The 19,992-nt window shown below is 39.3% G+C and overlaps 1 protein-coding gene across 3 annotated transcripts in view; it reads left to right on the top strand.

Annotated features, from left to right (window-relative positions):
* STAT4 (signal transducer and activator of transcription 4) overlaps positions 1-19,992 on the top strand; it is a 3,571,511-nt gene that overhangs the window by 2,030,154 nt on the left and 1,521,365 nt on the right. For all 3 annotated transcript variants that reach the window (XM_044075198.1, XM_044075197.1, XM_044075196.1), the window contains one exon: positions 10,082-10,240. In XM_044075198.1, the coding sequence (XP_043931133.1) occupies positions 10,082-10,240 (159 nt within the window). The remainder of the gene's footprint in view (positions 1-10,081; positions 10,241-19,992) is intronic.

Genomic DNA, 19,992 nt, shown 5'->3' with positions numbered 1-19,992 from the left:
CACTCCAAGGTACTTGGCAAAACCAAGAGAACCACTTACACATCAATGTTCTGGAGATGTGAGCGGTGCTGTATGCATTGCAAGCACTTCACAGCTCCCTTCCCATGGGAACAATTGCGATTCAGTCAGACAACATGTCTGTCGTATGGTACATAAACAAACAAGGGGGGACCAAGTCTTACCCGCTTTGCAGATGGCCTTAAGAGTTTGGAAATGGGTGATGGATACTCAACGCTTCCTGATAGCAATGCATATGCCAGTGAAATCCAACGTAATAGCGGACAAACTCAGCCGAGCAATTCTGATGCCTCACGAGTGGCCCCTGAATCCAGTGGTTGTGAAAGAGATCTTTCACAAAAGGGGCCAGCCTTGCTGCGATCAATTTGCCCCTCACCTGAACACCAAATGCAGCAACTACTTTGCCGTCATTCCCCATCTGGGGATGTCACCCAGGGATGCTCTAGTTCACGATTGGCCCCCGGGACTTCTCTATGCCTTTCCTCCCTTTCCACTCATACCCAAAATAATACAGAAAGCAAGACAGTTGAGGAGTTCCTTGATCCTCATTGCACCTTACTGGCCTTGACATGTTTGGTTTCCTTTCCTGTGGCCCTACCTTTTGGAGGAACCATGGATTCTGGCTCCATCTCCAGATCTCCTGATTCATCAATCAGGACAGTTCCACCCCTCCATCCACACCCTCAAATTGATAGCATGGCTGCTCCAATTCCACGTATAGCCAGTTGCATTCCCTTATCCCCAACGGTCAAACACATCCTAATTTCATCCCATATACCTTCCACTCAGAAACTGTATTCTAGCAAATGGAAAAGGTTTTCCCTTTGGGATACGAACCGGGGCTTATATCCATATACAGATCCTTTAGAATCCATTTTATCCTTCCTAAAAATTTTTCATGAAGGAGCGGCAGCCGCTACAGTTAGAGTTCAATTAGCTGCCATTTCCAATTTCCATTTTGGTTTCATGGGAAATCCAATCATGCAACACTCCCTCTGTAAAACCTTCTTAAAAGAGTTGTTCTTCTTAGGCCCCCAATAAAACAACCTTTAGAACCCTTGGACTTAAATTTAATTCTCTCATCTTTGATGTCTGCACCCTTTGAACCATCCTCATCGTCAGACTTAAAATTGTTGTCATGGAAAACCCTGTTCTTGGTAGCTATAACATCAGCTAGGAGAGTCTCAGAACTTCAAACCCTTACTATTCAACCTACTTACATTATCTTTCACAAGGATAGAGTCTCTCTCAGGACAAACCCTTCCTTTCTTCCTAAGGTATGCTCAGAACACAACCTGAATACTTGATGTAACACAAAATAAGAATGGAGTATAACAAACCCGCCAAACACTTTGCCGTAACCTTCACCAACTGATAAGAAGCCAGTATACGTAACGAAATGAGTAAAAAGTTGGTGTCAGCTCCTAAATCACTTCAACTTGGTTTAAAGTACATAAAACAAGAATAAAAGGCAATGTCAAATGTTGTTACCTTTCTTATATGCAAGCACAGTCTTTTCAGACCAAAACTAGGTGTGAAAAACTCGCCCGTCACTCCGCCACAAAGCACACGGAGCAAATGCAAACAGCAAACCAAAGCAAGGAAACTGCGTTGTCAGTAGTCAGCACAGGTCTATTCAGACCGTATTAAACGATAAAACAAGCTTGATGGTGAACGAACCAAAAAGGTCACGACCAAAAGATTAGTCCGGGTCTATTCAGACCAAAAGTGAGCAAAAAGCACTGTTCAATAATCATATAACATGAAATATGCACGTCTCTGTAGTAAAATGGAGTTCAAGGAACATCAAACGTTCTGGTAAAACACAATAGATTTATTGGATCCACAAACAGCGATGGTAAGCGCTTTCGCAACAAGTGCTTTTTCAAAAAGCACTTGTTGCGAAAGCGCTTACCATCGCTGTTTGTGGATCCAATAAATCTATTGTGTTTTACCAGAACGCTTGATGTTCCTGAACTCCATTTTACTACAGAGACGCATATTTCATGTTATATGATTATTGAACAGTGCTTTTGCTCACTTTGGTCTGAATAGACCCGACTAATCTTTGGTCGTGACCTTTTGGTTCGCTCACCATCAAGCTTGTTTTATCGCTTATCACGTCTGAATAGACCTGTGACTACTGACAACGCAGTTTCTTGCTTTGGTTTGCTGTTTGCATTTGCTCCGGTGCTTTGTATGAGTGACGGCAGTTTTTCACACCTAGTTTTGGTCTGAAAAGACTGTGCTTGCATATAAGAAAGGTAACAACATTTGACATTGCCTTTTATTCTTGTTTTATGTACTTTAAACCAAGTTGAAGTGATTTAGGAGCTGACACCAACTTTTTACTCATTTCGTTACAACCTGAATACTACCATTGAGCTACCTGTGTTTTTTCCAAACCACTCTAATAAATCAGAGTATAGACTTCAACAGCTAGATGTCCACAGGATATTCAGATTCTATATACACAGGACCACACAATTCAGGAAATCTGATTAACTTTTCATTTCCTTTTCTGACAAAAGGAAATGCTTACCTGTTTCAAAAATTACTCTTTCAAAATGGCTTTCGGATTGCATATCCTTTGCTTATCAACAAGCTGGTAGACAATTACCGTTAAAAGCTTAAGGTCACTCTACTAGGGTTGTAGCTACTTCATGTGTGTTTAGATCTAGGCTCCCAATTGATACGATTTGTGCAGCAGCTACTTGGGCAAGACCACATACGTTTGTCACTCATTACAAATTGGATTTGGCCTCCCGGGACAGGTCATCCTTTGGGTCCACTGTGCTGAAGAATCTCTTCGCTTGAGCCACCCGGGATAAAGGTGCTAGGGACGCTGTCCCATCCAGCAAGAATTACGGCAAGCTAGGACTACATAACATAAAGAAGTTATGTACTTACCATAACATTCCTTGTTTGTAGTCCATCTCGCCTATATTCTTGCATCCCTCCCTCCAACCCCCTTCCTGTTTCTGGGGGATATAGTGGACCTCTTTTTGGAGCTGCCTGACTTTGCTCTTTATTGTCCACCTGGAATGGATTTTGTTTATAATCCCTTGCTGTATTTTTACAGCTTTTTTCTTATTATTATTACCTGATAGGTATTTATTATTTTCTTGCAAACTAGATGTTTATCGTGTTTCACTGTTGCAGTCATTACTCTTGGGTTATCCTGCTGGCAGGCTACCAGCAGTCGGCCAGAATTCCAAAGTCTAGGTCTGGTGTCGGTTGCTGTCACCTCTTCCCTGACGTCAGTGCGCCAGGGGTATAAAAGATACAGCCGACACCATTTTCTTCAGTCTTTCTTGCTGCGCGGTGCCCGAAACAAAAGCAGTTCGCAAGTGCCGGTTGGCCGACTCCTGTGATTTTTACAGACAAATTTCAGATCCGAAGTCTTCATTAAAGCTAAGTACCCTGTTGGGGAAACATTTTTTTTGCTCCAGACCGATGTCAGAAAAAGTTAACAATTGTATTTCTTGTGGGAAGCAAATACCTCATAAGGATTTTCATTTTTACTGTATTTCTTGCCTAGGCCCTGATCATAATGTTGCTAGCTGTCGGTTTTGTGCTAGATTCAACCAACGCACTATTAAGCGTCAGTTTGATTTTGCTTTTCATTACTTTGGCCGAAAATTCAATTACATAATGCCATCGGAACAGCCGACGACCGGAGTTTCTAAAAAACACAAGGAAAAAGAGAAGGACAGGCATCCAAGATCCAAAACCGACGACTAGCCTTCGCTAAGCCAGTCGCCAGTTCGCCGGTTCTCAGTGAGGTGCTTTCGCAGCCCCTGATGCCCGCTACCTCAGAGCCACAAGCCACTGACGACTCCTACGTGGAGCCAGCTAGACCTCTGGATACTCAATGTATTGGACACTTGGAAATCATTCCCTCAGATGGGTCCGGAGCTGCTGAGCAGACATCGGCTTCTGAGGGTGTTTTCAGACCTACACAGCTATATGTAAAGCCTACTTCAGCTTCAGAAGCAAAGACTAAAGAAGCTTTAAAGACAAAGAAACAAGTACAGCATTCTCCAGGACAGACTTCCATGCCTAAGAAACAGATGCTCAAAATGGCCGAAGACCTTATTACCTTGATCAGAGGTTACCATCCCCCTCCTGACAAGAGGCCTAAGCAAGAGACAGACTATGACTTTTCAGATCAGGTTTCCATTTCCTTTGACTCCTCCTCTGTACAGGAATGCTCTCTACCTCCCTATGAGGATTCTGATGCTGAAGAATCCATTCCTTCAGCCTCTCCTCCTGAGGATTTTTCCTTTGGGGAAACCCTGCACACCATGAGGGAGCACTTCCACTGGGAGAGCCAAGATTACTTAGAATCAAAGAAAAGGCTTAGCGATTTCCTTTTACTTCCTCAGCACAGGCCTCTTGCTATTCCCCCTGTGCTAGACATTGTAGATGATGTATTTTCAGAGCCCGGCCTTTCTCCAGACTCCTTACCTCCAGCTCCTGTTAAACCAGACAGATACTACAGGGTACCAGATTCACATACATTTATTTATAAAAACCCTGCTGCTGACCCAGAAACTATTTCTCAGGGTCCCAAGGGGGTTAAGGCCACTACTGCAAAAAACCCTATCCCTTCTGACAGGGATTCAAGGGCACTAGACAGATGGAGGAAAAAGGTTTACACTTTTGCTACTCTGGCTGTGAGGGCTTTAAATTGTCAATTTCATATGATTAAATATCAGCAATACTTAATGTCACTGTTAAAACAGAAAATGTTGGCCAATTCTGATTCTGCAGAAAATAAGGAAATGCAGGATTTATTGCATGCAACTGAACAAGTGGGAAAGCATACATTGCAATGTGGTTTTGACTTTCTGGAGGCCTCCTGCAGGGCCGCAGTTACGGGTTCCATCATTAGGAGGCATGCTTGGTTAAAGGAACAAAATTTGCCTGATCATGTTTAAGCAAAATTATTAGATGCTCCATTACAGCACGATACTTTATTTGCTGTTAAAGCAGAGGAGGTTTTGAAGAAAATGGAGGACAAAGCGAATTCTATGCAAACAGTAAAGGATTGCTTACAGGTTCAGCCACCAAGATTTAGCAGGAACTGGCCTACAAAGAATTAGTCCTTTCCAGTGACGGACAGGCCACAAAGAGGCAGATCCCAACCCCAGGGCTCATACAGGCCTAAACAGTGGGGCGCTTCTACCTCCAAAAGTGGAGAAGACAAAGCGCAGCCATACAGGAAACAGTCCCAATGACTTGCCTCCACCAGCACCAAGCATTTATCTTCTTGCAGCCCCCTTAGGGGGAAAACTAGCACTTTTCTCTCAAAATTGGCACATGATCACCCAGGACAAATGGGTATTGAATATAGTGTCCCAGGGTTACAGGTTCCACTTTCACACCCTGCCAAAGGCATAAGGTATGCCAAACCTGCCACACAATCAATGGGCAGAGGCACAAAAACAGGTTTTGTCCCTTATGAACATGAGGGCCATTCAACGAGTACCACAGCAAGAGCAGGGACAAGGATTTTACTGAAGACTTTTCTTAGTACCCAGAAAGCAGAAAGCCTGGAGACCAATACTAGACCTGTCTATTCTAAACACATTTATGGACGTTCCAAAATTCAAAATGTTAACTCTGCAGCAGCTTCTGCCCATGCTGGGTAAGAAGTCTTGGCTTGTAACTTTGGACCTAAAAGAGGCATACCTGCATATCCCAATCAGACAATCTTGCAGAAGATACCTCAGATTCATAGCTGGCTCAATGCACTACCAATTCTCTGCACTGCCCTTTGGCTTATCTACTGCGCCCAGGGTCTTCACAAAATGCCTGGCACCAGTAATTGCATTTTGCAGACAAAGAGGAATTCAAATATATCCTTACTTGGACGACTGCCTTATACAAGCAGAGAACAAGGACATTCTACTAAAGCATCTGGCGTTCGTAAAAATATTATTAATTTGCCTAGGGTATACAGTAAACGAAAATAAATCAAAACAAGTACCCTCTCAAGAGATAATATTCCTGGGTGCAAGCTTAAATATAACTGCCCAGATGGCTTATCTCACGCCAGACAAACAAAGGCAACTAACTTCTTACTTCAAAATGTTGGCAACAAAGACCCAGTTATCTGCAAGAAAAATTCTGCAGGCTTTGGGCTTCATGGCATCCTGCATTCTGCTAATTCCATATGCCAGACTGCATATGAGGAAACTTCAGTGGTACCTAAAAAGTGTCTGGACTCAACATTGTCAAAGCCTGGAAGCATTAATTACCCTCATTCCTTGCCTGCAACAGGAGTTTCGATGGTGGGCACATGCCTGTCACCTCAACAAGGGACAGCCATTCACTCTACCCACAGCCAGGCAGTCAATAACAACAGATGCATCAGATTATGCCTGGGGAGCACACATGGCAGGAAAATGTATTCAGGACACATGGTCCACAAGCCAAATGCATCTACATATCAATCAAAAAGAGATGTTAGCTGTTCAGAATGTCCTGACAACTTTCAAGGATCTACTCCATCCAGGACAACTACTGATAAGGACGGACAATACTACAGTCATGTGGTACATAAACAAGCAGGGAGGCACACATTCCTACCCCCTCTGCAGACAAGCCATGACTTTGTGGGACACAGCATTGACTTATCAAGTACACCTGCAAGCACAATTCCTGCCAGGAAAGAACAATACTCTGGCAGACGAACTAAGCAGAAACCTCACGGATCCCCACGAGTGGAAACTGGATCCACAAATCTTCAGCATGATAACAAAGGAATGGGAATGCCCAGACATAGATCTATTTGCCTCCCCTCACAACTGCCAACTACAGAGATTCTGCACAAGGACTTATCACAAGCAAGCATGGAAAGTGGATGCTGTGTCATTTAGCTGGAAAAGTCTAACAGTATATGCCTTTCCTCCTCTACCTCTCCTCGCCAAGGTGCTCCTAAAGGTCAGACAAGAGAAGCCAAGAATGATTCTGATTGCCCCAGACTGGCCACGCCAACACTGGTACCCAATCCTAAAAAGTTTGTCTCAAGGCCCAGCCTGGACATTTCCTCTAATTCCTCACTTACTGACCCAGCAAAACATTCAGATTATGCACAGCCAACTCAGGACCCTAAATCTGGCAGCATGGTGGATAAATGTAACCTTTGAAAACACAACTCTCTCTATAGCAGTGATGGATGTTATTTTGGAGGCCAGGAGGCCCAGTACCAGAAAATCTTATGCAGAAAAATAGAAAAGATTCTGTGCTTGGAACTAGGCACAAGGAATTGACACATCAGTACCAAATATTCCTCAGATTTTACAATACCTAACTGAGATGCTGGACAAGGCCTATCCTTTTCATCAATTAAAATTCATGCCATCTGCCATTTCAGCTCATTACAATACGGAACCTCCTATTTTTTCCCATCCTTTGCTAAGGCAGTACCTCAGAGGGGCCAAAAACATAAGACCTCCAAGGAGAGCCCCAATACCTGCATGGGACCTCAATTATGTCTTGGGAAAAACTCACACTGCCGCCTTTTGAGCCAGCCAGTACAGCTGATATAAAGTTTTTATCTTGGAAAACAGCTCTGCTCCTAGCAATAACCTCTGCAAGATGAGTTTCAGAGATACAGGCACTCATGGCTGTGGAACCTTTCATCATTTTCCATCCAGACAGGGTGTATCTAAGGACGAACCTGACATTTATGCCTAAGGTAGGGCACCAAACCATTCATTTGCCTACCTTTTATCCAAACCCACAGAATAAGGGTGAGAGACTTCTGCATTCTTTGGACGTACACAGACAACTACGCTTCTACTTGGACAGAACTAAAGCTTTCAGAAAAACTGAGCAACTTTTAGTGGCATATGCTGCAGGATCTCAAGGAAAGCCTATCTCAAAACAGACTATTTCAAAATGGATAGGCCACTGCATTCGTTTCTGCTACTCACAACATGGTACATCAGTGCCCAAGGGCATTAGGCCTCATTCTACCAGGGCAGCAGCCACTTCAGCAGCCTTTCTCAAAGGAGTACCAACCAAAGACATTTTAGAGGCTGCAACGTGGAGTTCAGTGCACACTTTTACAAAGCGCTACCATTTACTTCTCTACTCTAAATCCAGAGCAGGCTTCGCCACTGCAGTTCTGCAGGACCTTATAGTGTCTCCTAATCCTATTTAGGCCCAGCCACCCAACCTCAGCTTTGGGATTCAACCCAAGAGTAATGACTGCAACAGTGAAACATGATGAACATAGTACAGTTGTGTACCTACCATAAATGTAGATGTTCGAGTGTATTCACTGTTGCAGTCCAGGATACCCACCATCCCCCTTTTCTTTGCTGAGACTTACCTATACTTCTCTATCTTATACAACCTATGTGGTGTGTTTGCTTGTAGATGAAGGAAATGTTTATTTTACTGCATGCATAATTATTGGCATAAATTTTTTAGCCTACCATTTTGGGGGCACCTGACATCTGGGGCAAGACAAACTGAAGAAAATGGCGTCGGCTGCATCTTTTATACCCCTGGCGCACTGACGTCAGGGAAGAGGCAACAGCAACTGATGCCGGACCTAGACTTTGGAATTCTGGCCGACTGCGGGTAGCCTGCCAGCAGGATAACCCAAGAGTAATGACTGAAGCAGTGAATACACTCAAACAACTACATTTATGGTAGGTACACAACTGTACTATCTGGTGAATTGCTGTGAGACACCATGGGATAGGGGCTAGCCTCAAGCCAGTAAAAAGCTCTCGAGCTTTAGTATAGGCCGAGTTGGAATCGAATATCGGCTCTGAACCCATCCAGCAAGAATATAGGTGAGATGGACTACAAACATGGAACATTATGGTAAGTACATAACTTCATTTTTGAATATGGTCTGGCACTTTCTGAATTTAAAATAAAAAGAAATGATGGTGGTACTAAGAAATGTGGTAGTTGTAATCAATGTTTTGCCATATTCCAGGGTGAATTTTTAACATTGGATAATGTCAACAAGTCTAAAGTATATTTTAAGAAAGGAAATTGTTCAAAACGTGGTTTATTTATGTTTATTTAGCCAAGTACGTGTCATGTTCTGTCTTTTATGTAGGAAAAACTGATAGAACCCTCAAGAATAGAATATACGAACACTATTATAAGATAAAAAGGCAAAACACTAATAATGCCCTATATAGACATTTGGTATCTAGTCCGACTTGTAATGTTTTTAAATTTGCCATTTTAGATAGGTTGTCAATCCAAGGGGTGGAAATGTTAACGTTTTATTAGAAGAAAAGGAAGTTAAATGGCAGTTATTGCTTAACATCACAAAGACCCCTGGTATTAATGACAGTATTCTGATTAATCCTGTGTTGGAGCTGAGAATATAGCTGGGTTAACTTGGGTTTTTACACAGTTTATATACCCCACAGGGATTAGTCATTATTTTCATATATGTATTGTGTTAGTACTATGTAGTAAAAGATAAAATGTATTATACTTGTGGTATTTTTCTTTTAAGGTTTTTACATATGTTAAATGTGTACAATTAGGTGTACAAAAAATTTAATGTTTTTTAAAACTAGAGTAATTATAGTTTTCATTATGGTTGTGTGAACAAATTTTACTTGCTATCATTTTAAGAGAAGCAGACATATGAGTGTAATTAGTGAGTATGAGCACATCCTATTGGATACACATGAGCATAAAAAGGTATCCGCGATGGAAGATTTTAGATTCTGATGAAGTCCATGTGGTTAGTGGATGAAAGCGCTTAATTCAATAAAGTTTTTTATCATTCCTGATGGGTCTTTTTTTTCCTGTGTGGATCTAGTGCTGTTTTAAGAGTTTACTATTTGTTGTGTTTAAAATTAATTTTATATTTTACTTGTTTGTAGCCTAATGAATATTGCCTTCCCATCTGTATGTGCATAAAGAGAATTTAAAATTGATAATAAACAAAACAGTTGTGAAAGTATTTACTAGTTGTATTGATTAAGGTATAACTTTCAACAGATTAAGTTTTACATTGAAAAATGGATGTTGAAGTAAGAATTAACATTTTTGTCAATTACTGCAGCTTTACATTGCTGGGAGAGAGTCTGTTTCAAGTTAAAAGACTCCTGGAAAAACTGGAGGAACTTGTGTTGAAAGTAACCTATGAAGGGGATCCCATCCCAATGCAGAGACCTCACTTGCAAGAAAGAACCAGCTTCTTAATCTATGCTCTCATCAAAAGGTATTTTTAATAATAGGTGTTCCACATTCACTTTAACCATACCTGCATCTCTCATTTTACCCTGATTACTTCTGATTTTCCAGGACATCCCTGAATTTGCCTCATATTTTGTCCTGCCCCACCCACACACACACACACACACACATGTATATATATATATATATATATATATATATATATATATATATTTATGTGTGTGTGTGTGTGTGTGTATATATATATATATATATATATATATATATATATATGGTTCCATATGAAACCGTCGAAGTAACAATACATCGACTCTCCGAACATCGAGACTACTACATCGAAAGCTGACATCAGCGAAAACGAAAACCGTCGAGTTAGAGAACATCGAGTTTACGGAACATGTATTACCATGACACATGAATAGGCGTGTTTCCTTTTCAGTTTCGATATTTTGGAACTCGACGGTTTCCGTGTTCGCTGATTTCAGCTTTTGATGTAGTAGTCTCGATGTTCTGAGAGTCGCTGTAATGTTACTTCGACGGTTTCATATGGAACCATATATATATATATATATATATATATATATAGATAGATAGATATATTTTTTATTTTGTGTTGTCACTGATGAATACAGACATTAGAGTTTCATACTTCTTATTGTTCAGAAAGTACATGTCAGTGAAAAATAAATTTTATTTTATTAACTTTTTAAATGACTTGGAGTAATATTTAAAATGTCCCTTATTTTGGGTTTCATTCTCTCCCATTATTTTGATTGTCAAGAATTTCATAGCAAAGAAGTTGAAACCACTTAAATGCACATGAACACTCTGTGATAGATATGCATTTTGCTTTATGTGCAAAATATTAGGGTTCAGAGAATGATATTAAATGAAACTTCAGTATGTGAATGAGTTCTAATGTCTTGTTTCCTTTTCTTGTGAAATTATATAAAACTCTGGAATCATGATTGCTGGGAATTCTAATCACAGTATACTGTAAATTGTTTAGCAGGATTTCATCTAAGAAGGAACACTTAGCAGCTTACGGGCATTCATAACAGACTTAGTACATTTGCACCAGTCTCAAGTGAAGTCACAAATATATCTGTCACCTTTAGTTATTCATAATTTTCAACTAAACCTAAAATGTAACTACTTAGAAAAATAATTTTGATAATAGCTTATCCTTTTAACTTGGTCACTTTTTTATGTATCATTGTTTTAGGCGATCACCTGCAAAATGTCTTAACAAAAGCAACAGCAGTAAGGGCAGTGATACACATCAAGTAATTTTAAACTAGTGTCATTTTTGTAGACCTCATCTTTTTATGTTCATTACCCCCTGATTGTTGTTTCTCCTGTCTTTGATTAGTAAAGTAACAGTACCCAGTCCAGAAAATATATTTTTTGTTCTTCAATACTTTTGTTACATGTGGCTGTTTTCATAATTCATTTATTTCAGTCCTTCTGATAAATAAGGCCATATTTTTTTTTCATTTTATTATGTTTTGCGGATTCTGTGAGTCATCAGATTTAACTGGGATTGAACTTTTTCTCATTTTCCTGTTCTAGTTTTATAGTCACCCCCAGATTGTCCTGGCATACGTCATTAAAGCTGTTTTTGCCTTTTTGACAAATGTACAGAAATTTACAAAGTTGATCAAGCTTATGACAGAAATGCTAGACTGTAATCGCTTTTCTTTGAGATTTAGGCATTTTAATATACTGAGGTTCATATGCTCTTTTGATAATTGGAAACACTTTGTTTGTTAAGATCAAGCTATCAGTCCTCCACCAAGTAAAAATATGTGCTTACTCATAATTTTTGTCACTTTTCCAGTTTATAATAATATTAGTGTGTAGTTTAAGGACAGGTAGAAATATAGGAAGACCATATTTGGTGGGACTTCTGCAGACAAAAATGTTTAAATTTGAGTTTAAAAGTCTGAAATTGACTTAACTAGGAAAAAAATCTTCACTCATTTTGTTTATTTGTCTTCTGCGTAAGTGGGTTAGCCAATAGAGCTTTTTCAGCTAATATCCAAGTTGCAAGTGTTTATTGATATATTACAATATTAATACCTGAATATATATCGTAAAGATAAATTAAGTGATTACAAATAAGAATAGGATAAAATGCAGACTAAGAGAATGTTGCATGACAATATTACAGAGCAAGTGCATTTATCTTGAGCATGAACTAAATAAACCAAGTATAGTTTTTTACATTAAAGTATAAGTAGTAGTTAGAATGTATTTTGTCTTACCTAAGATATAACAACTGGCCAGCGTCCAAAAGCTCTGTCTCTTTCCCGCAGTTCCACTGTGACTGCTGATTTGTCACCCCTGAGGAGGCAAAATCAATATAGTGGAAAATCTTCAGTAATTTTTTTGCCACCTTGTGAAGAAGCAGCTCAGAGGCTTCACAAGAGCAGCAGACAGCATTTCAGCTACTTTCAGGCAGACAACTCCCCTTTGGAGAACCCTTCTACCCAGTGGTTCTGTAACTTTAAAAAAATGACATTTGTCTAATATTGAAAGTTTCCCATGAGGAAATGCTATTTTAACCTTTTGCTAATTTGGGGGCTTATTTTGTGATATAATGTTCTGCTTATGTAAAGTTATTATTTAAAGCAAAGTTTTATATGGGAAAGCATTGGGCAGGGAGTACTGTGGGTTATATAGTGCTTATATTCACTCTGTGACAATGTACCTGCATTTTTTCTGTCAAACTAAATTTACTTTGAAGGGGCTTCTGACAGGAATTTAGTGCACTGCTTATGCATTACAGTGTTTTGAGGATTCTGCAAGTGTGTGAAAAAAGTGTAAGTATGCAGTTTGCACAAACTGACAACTTAACCTTCCAACAGACTCATTTCAGAATTTCTTACAGCATCTGAAGCATCTCCAGCTTCCATACTTCCTAGAAAGAATAGGCAACTTACCAAAGAGCCCTTGCAACTTTCTGGGTTCAGTGTTTGCCTCAACTTTGGTGGGTGGCTTTGCAGTGGGCAGCGGGCATTCCTCAGACCACTCACTTACCTTTCTGGCGTCCTCTGGTGTAGTCCTTTCAGTAATCAGCCCTGTCCTTTTCAACAGTTCCAGTGTCTGAACTTTGCAAAGGAGAACCATCTTTACCTGGGCATGGAAACTTGCCTGAGGATGCTGCTGGATGTGGATAGGGAAGAGACCTCTTGATGAAGCAGATGTTCCTTCTTCTAGTCAATCATTAGTAATGCCTGCAAAAAAAAAGGTTCAGCTTTGTTCATTAGAAGATACTGTAATTATAAAAAGAGATGATTTTTTTTTACCTTAGCCAAGAAATTGTTAGTCATTCCTGATACACAGAATACATTACCTGTAAATCAGATCACTAGAAACATTCCTGAGAAAGACATGTCAGATGATTCTGGGATAGAACAAAGACTGAAACAGAGACAATGGTTTCAGCTCCTACAGAGTCTCAAGTCCTAAACTTTGATGCTGAGGAATCCTGGTCCTTGCAACCTTCTTTGGAGAATATTTCTTTTCTTCCCATTATAGCCTGGATTAAGTTAACAAATGTGTGTTCTCCTTGAATTGAGAAGATATGCTAATGCCAGTCGTGGAGAATGTATATAATGCTGCTGGTAAACAACCCCTGATTTACAACCTTCAGTCTGCCCCCCCCCCCCCAAATAAATAAATAAATAAATAATAACAGGCACTTGTTTTCTTAACTTATGTCTGACCCTGCAGCAATCTCTACAGCTTTGCCAGCAGGGAACAGGCTACTAGTATCATTCAAATCTTCCCCTGTGGACAAGTTGGGGAAGATTTTGGACAGATATGGTAAGAAATTTATTTTCATCCAGAGTGGTATGTAGAATTCTTAACTGTCAGACCTATATGAAGAAGTTTGTGCTTTTTTTTTGTATAGATAGTTTGGATTTAGCCCAGCTGGCCTTAGGCATAAGCGAACTAGGCAACCGCCTAGGGTGCTATTTGTGTTTATTTTAATTAGTTTACTTTTCTTATTATGCATATGCATAATAAGAAAAATAAATAAATTAAAATAAACCATAGGGTGCTGGAACCATAAGGCGAGGGGGAGGGGCGAATGCCCTCACATTTTTATTCTTGCAGGTTGGCCAGGAGGCTTCAACAATTGACAACAACAGCAAAAAAATCTTCACTCCACGATAGTGGAGTCTTCTCCTTTAAGGAGGAACATGCATGCGTCATATGCACGCACGCCAACATGGATGTAAAGACGTTCTACAGTTGCCCCTGGAAATTAAAGTAGAAGTTCAATTAAGTGGAGTTAATTTCATGTGTACGCTTGTGGCCGTTCAGTTTAAAAAGAAAGTAAGTGTATGTGTGTGTCTGTGTAGCTTAAACCGGGCTTCAGTATGCAAGAGAAGGTGAGTGTGCGTGTACGTATGTATGTGTATGGAATTTAAATTAGTTCTGTTTGTAAGAGAGCGAAAGTGCATGTGTTACTGTGTGAAGGGTAGGTGTGTGTATGAGAGAGAAGGTGTGTGTTTGTGTGTTATATGAGAGAGTACATGTGTGTGGAATTTAAACTAGTTGGTAGTTGCTGTATGAAAGAGAAGATTTGTGTGTGTTGCTTTATGAGAGTGTAGGTATGTGTGTGTGTGTGTGTACCTTACCTCTCAACTGTCCAGATTTAGCATCATAGTTTTGTTCTCATAAAATTTGTGGTTCTGTGGTAAATCACAGAACTGAAGTCACTTAAATAATGATTTTATACACACACACACACACACACACACACACACAAACACACACACACACACACACACACACAAACACACGCGCGCGCGTGCACACACATATGTATATATATATATATATATATATATATATCTATATGTGTGTGTGTGTGTGTGTGTGTGAATTTCAGACTTCATGTCCTTCAGAAATGCACGTTAACACAAATCCTGTTGTTCTAGCAACTTTCTAAGTTAACCAAAGTGCAATGTTTAAAATCTATCCCTATTTTTTTAGCCATTGCATCCACATCATGTTAAGCTGTGTCCAGATTTCCTACATTAAGAGGTTGAGAGGTATGCATACCTCTCAACTGTCCAGATTTTTACCTCATATTTTTGGCCTATTCCTCATAAAATGTGTGGTTTTCTGGCAAATCACTGAGGATTTAAATAACTAAATGTCAAACGTTTGAGTTTCAGCCTTCATTTCCTTCAGAAAATACATGCTAAGACAAATTCTAGCACTTTATAAGTCTGTAAGAGTAATATTTATAATCTACCCCTATTTGGGGGCCTCCCCCCATTATTTTAGGCTTTGTTCAGATTTCTTGTGCTAACAGGTTGAGAGGTATGGAGGAATGGTATGTAATGCACTAGTTGCAGAATATTTGTTTCATTGTAAGTGGGGATAGGGGTTCTCCATTCCTTAATGTGCCTTCCTTTGTATAAGATCCCTAGTAACTATGAACTTGTCAGTTTCTCAGTCATTCCCTATTGCAATATTACCAGTGTACCATTTGTTTCTTTAAAATAACGTAGGCAGTTAATTCTTCAAGGGCAGCAACCACTGAATTTATAGATGAAACACTGAAATGTAAAGTTGGTTGCCAGTAGCAGTCTCTTCATTAGTTATAAATATCTTTAATGTAGAATTTTTCGGATGAATTTTACTTCTGCAGAGATTGGGCTTATTGACTGATAGTGGTGGGTTGTAATGACAGAAGTGTGAAGGGCCTTTTATAGTTAAACTGTTCTGAAATTGGCAGTTTTGTCATTATTGGATCATACATTTTGTTTCATTGCTTAATGGAAAAATGTTCAAAACTACAAATTCAAAATATACTCTAACATGTGGAAATTTTTTCAATGTGCGGTTAGCTTTTTTTGCGTATCAAATGGCCCACTGTGTTGTAGAATTTGGAAGCAGTGTTAGCATAATTGTCTTTGGTGCAGAAGGCTATGGATTCTACTCCCACACCATGTAGACGGAGTGCTGGTATTGCAGTGCTCACATGATTGCTGATTATTTGGTGCATTATAAGGGGGGTAGGGGTTCTACACTCCTACATATGTCCTTTGTATGAGATGCCTGGTGACTATGAACTTGTTGGCTTTTAGTCATTTCCTATTGCAATATTACCAACTTTCTAATTTTTTAATGTAATATAGGCAATTAATTCTTCAAGGGCAGCAGGCACTGAATTTGTAGATAAAACATTGATACATAAAGCTGTTTGTCAGTAGCCACCTCCTCATTAGTTACAAATTTAATAATAAAAAGAACAGGACCAAAATCTTCCAGATAATGCCTGGTTCAATATAGTAAACAGTCCATACAAAGTAGTTGTAAATGAACCCAGGCAAAACAAATGGCAGCATTCTATTTCAAAAAGGTTTAATAACAAAAACAAGTACGTCAGCACTTTCACAATGAATCCCACTGCTTCCTCAGACATTTAACTAACACTACAGCGGCTTCAGTTTATTTATTTATTTATTTCCAGTTTGGTGACTGGGGAGGTTCACTGGGCTCAAAGAGCATGTTTTCAGTGGTGGCCCGAGGAGAAAAGCTCCATAGTACAAAGTATAAACTACATAATTCAGACTACATAGTACAGAGAAAAGCTAGATCATTCAAAGTTAACAAAGTACAGAGAAAAGCTAGATAATTCAAGGTTAACAAAATACAATACATAGTTAACAAAATACAATACGAAGTAGCAAAGAGGTGCAGTAACAACTTGTAAGTATTAAATAGCAAACTAAGAACAGTTAAACTGCAACATATATACAATATATAATACATATTTATATGTTTGTAGGTTGAGAACAGTAGTATAGAGTACAATTTGTTCATTGGTTAGAAATGTCAGATAGTGATCTGAAAGTAGTTATCGAGGGATAGATCCCTGGTAAGTAAGGAAAGAATGGGACTTTGAATGTGATAAAAGTGATCATGAGTTAAGGACGTTAGGTAGGTAGAGAGCAGTTGCACTTCCAAGTATGGGAGAGGTAGGAGTGGAGCTGGGTTTTGAAGTGTTCAAGGTTTTCAGAGATTCGTAGAGATGGAGGGAGAGAGTTCCATTTTTTGGCTAAGGTAAAGGATAGAAGTAGCTGCCCAGTGGGACGATTTGGTTTATACACTGAGATTTGGTTTTGGTGGGCAGATCTTAGGGGTCTGTGAGGGGTGTATGAAGGTAAGATGTTAGCAAGTGCTGGACATGTATTAGGTTTGAAAATAAGCTTGTGGGCTGTACAGAGTTGGAGGTAGTCTAAGTAATTGGGAAGTTCTAGCCACTGCAGCTGGTGGGGAGGTATATAGTGGTGAGTAGAATATTTGCAATAAGTTGCAAACTTTGAGATTTTATTGTAGCAGGTTTCCAGTTTAGAAGAGTTGGAGGAAGATAGATTGGTTAGTAAGGGAGCACCATACATCAGAGAGGGTAGTAAATAGGTTGAGGCAAGGGTCTGTTTAGTTGAGGGGGAGAGGAAGTGTGAGTTTCTATACAGCATGCCAAGTTTCTGATTTGTTTTCTTAATATTTAGTTGAATATGGGTATCAAATTTTAGTTGCTCGTCAATAGTAACCCCAAGAAGTTTGGCAAAAGGAACAATTTCTATAGTGGAGTTAGCATGGCTGGTAATTTTGAAGGAGGTTTTTGTCAAGAGGGATAGATTTTGATGGGGAGAATAGTAGGATTTTAGATTTATTGGCATTTAGGGAGAGATGATTTTGAAGCATCCATTTCTCATTAGTTGAGAAAGCAGATTGAGTTTTAGCTTGAAGCTCAAGGAGGTTGGAGGCAGAGCAGACTAGTGTTGAGTCATCTGCATATTGTACTATTCTGGTGTTGGGAATTGATGTGTGGAAGTCATTAATGAAAATATTAAAGAGCATAGGGCCAAGTATGGATCCCTGGGGTACCCCGGTTGGGGTTGGAAGGAAGGCAGAGGTACCAGTTTTCCATTTTACAGCCAGGGATCTATCAGAGAGGTAGCTGCTAAACCAGGTAATGGTGTTTTGTGAAAGGTTAAATTTAGAAAGGTGGGTAAGAGGGTGGGTATGGGAGATGGTATCAAAAGCTTTGGAGAGGTCGAGGAGGACTGTGGATACTAGATTTCCGGAGTCACGGGTATGGTTTACTATGTCTAGAAATGAAAGAAGAGCTGTCATTGTACTATGGCCAGGACAAAACCCATGTTGGGTTGGGGTGAGGAGTTGGTTATTTGTAAGGAATGCATTAGCTGGAGGTGGATACATTTCTCAAGATTTTTTGAGATAGGAGATAGAATTGCTATGGGTCAGAAGTTGGAGTAGTTATTGTTTTTGCCTCCTTTGTGGAGGGGTAGGATAAAGGCGGTATGCCATAGTTTAGGGACATATGATTCCTGTATGGATCTGTTGATGAGTATACTAATGGGAATGGCAATTCTGTCTGCTGCTAGTTTTAGAAAGATAGAGGGGATGTTGTCAGGGGGATTGGAGTAAGTCTTAAGTTTAGAGAGAAGTTTTTTTATGTATGATGTGGGGATGGGTTTGAGATGAAAAGTAGGAGGAATGTTTAGGGTGGTAGATTGGGGAGAGGATTTGAGATGGGAGGAGTTGTTGTTAGGGAAGGTTTTGGTGAGTTCTGCTATCGAGTTAGTAAAGAATGAATTGAACAGTGTAGCTATTTCTGTGTCATGTTTGCTAGTGTTGGGGCAAGGGTTGTTTTTGGTGCCTGGATTAAGAAGGGAGTTGATGGATTTCCAGAATTGTGTGGGGTTTGTGGAATGAATAGTCTGGAGTTTGATGCAGTATAATTGTTTATCCTGTGTAATACATTTTTCAGCTAGGTTGCTGAGTTGTTTATATTTAAGAAGGGTGTCAGGGTGCTTATTACGATGGTAGAGTTTCCAGGTCTTATCCCTTTGTTGCATGAGTGTTTTGGTATCTTTAGTAAGCCAGGGGGCAGAATTGGTTTTTATACGTTTTATTCTTGGAGGAGCTTGGGAGTTAAGGGTATCCAAGAAGGTTGAGTTGAAGAATTCAACGGCATCGTCTAGAGGAAGAGTTTTTAATTTATTCCAATTTATCAGTTTGAGGGAATTGGAGAATACTCCTTAATTGAAAAACAGTTAGATAACACCCCCCTTAAAGGCATATACATATCTTCCAAAATAACATGCATTAATTGAATATGAATAATTTTTCATAAAAACACATATAAAAAATAGTAATGAACAGAAAAATGTTATTTATTCATTTATTTTCTAAGAGGCCTTGCTTTAAGTATAGGCTTAATAGGAACTTTGTCATTAAGTCCCTTGCCTATATCAGCTCTTAACTATCCACTTTGTTTCATTGACTTCTGTCTGATTCCTGATGTCCCCCATTCTGCTACTGATTTGAGTATTTTCTACTATCATGAATTTAAAGTTGTGTGCCTCCATTATTCATAATATGTTTGGCAAGAGCATTCATTGTAACTTGTCTTTGAATATCATGTAAATGCTCCATAATCATAAACTTGAACTTCCTGTCTGTCTTGCCTATGTAAAACGCAAAACACGTTTCACAGTAAGCTAGATAAACTATATGTTCTGTGTTACAGGTGCCTTCAATATGAAACCAAAAAGTTTTGCCAAAATCTGGACGAATAAACTTACCCGAGCTATCTACATATTGACAATAATTACATTTATTACATGGCCTCGTAATTTTATTAGTTTTATTTTATGCCTTCTTGCTTCGAGTAGCATAACATTCTTTTCATATTAATCATATTCTTATAAAGGAAAG

The sequence above is a fragment of the Protopterus annectens genome, chromosome 6.part0 (genome assembly GCF_019279795.1).
Source record: "Protopterus annectens isolate FY-2018-M chromosome 6.part0, PAN1.0, whole genome shotgun sequence".
NCBI classification, from domain to species: Eukaryota; Metazoa; Chordata; order Ceratodontiformes; family Protopteridae; genus Protopterus; species Protopterus annectens.
The sequence above is the reverse complement of the archived record's forward strand: the minus strand, read 5'-3'. Positions and strand labels throughout refer to the sequence as shown.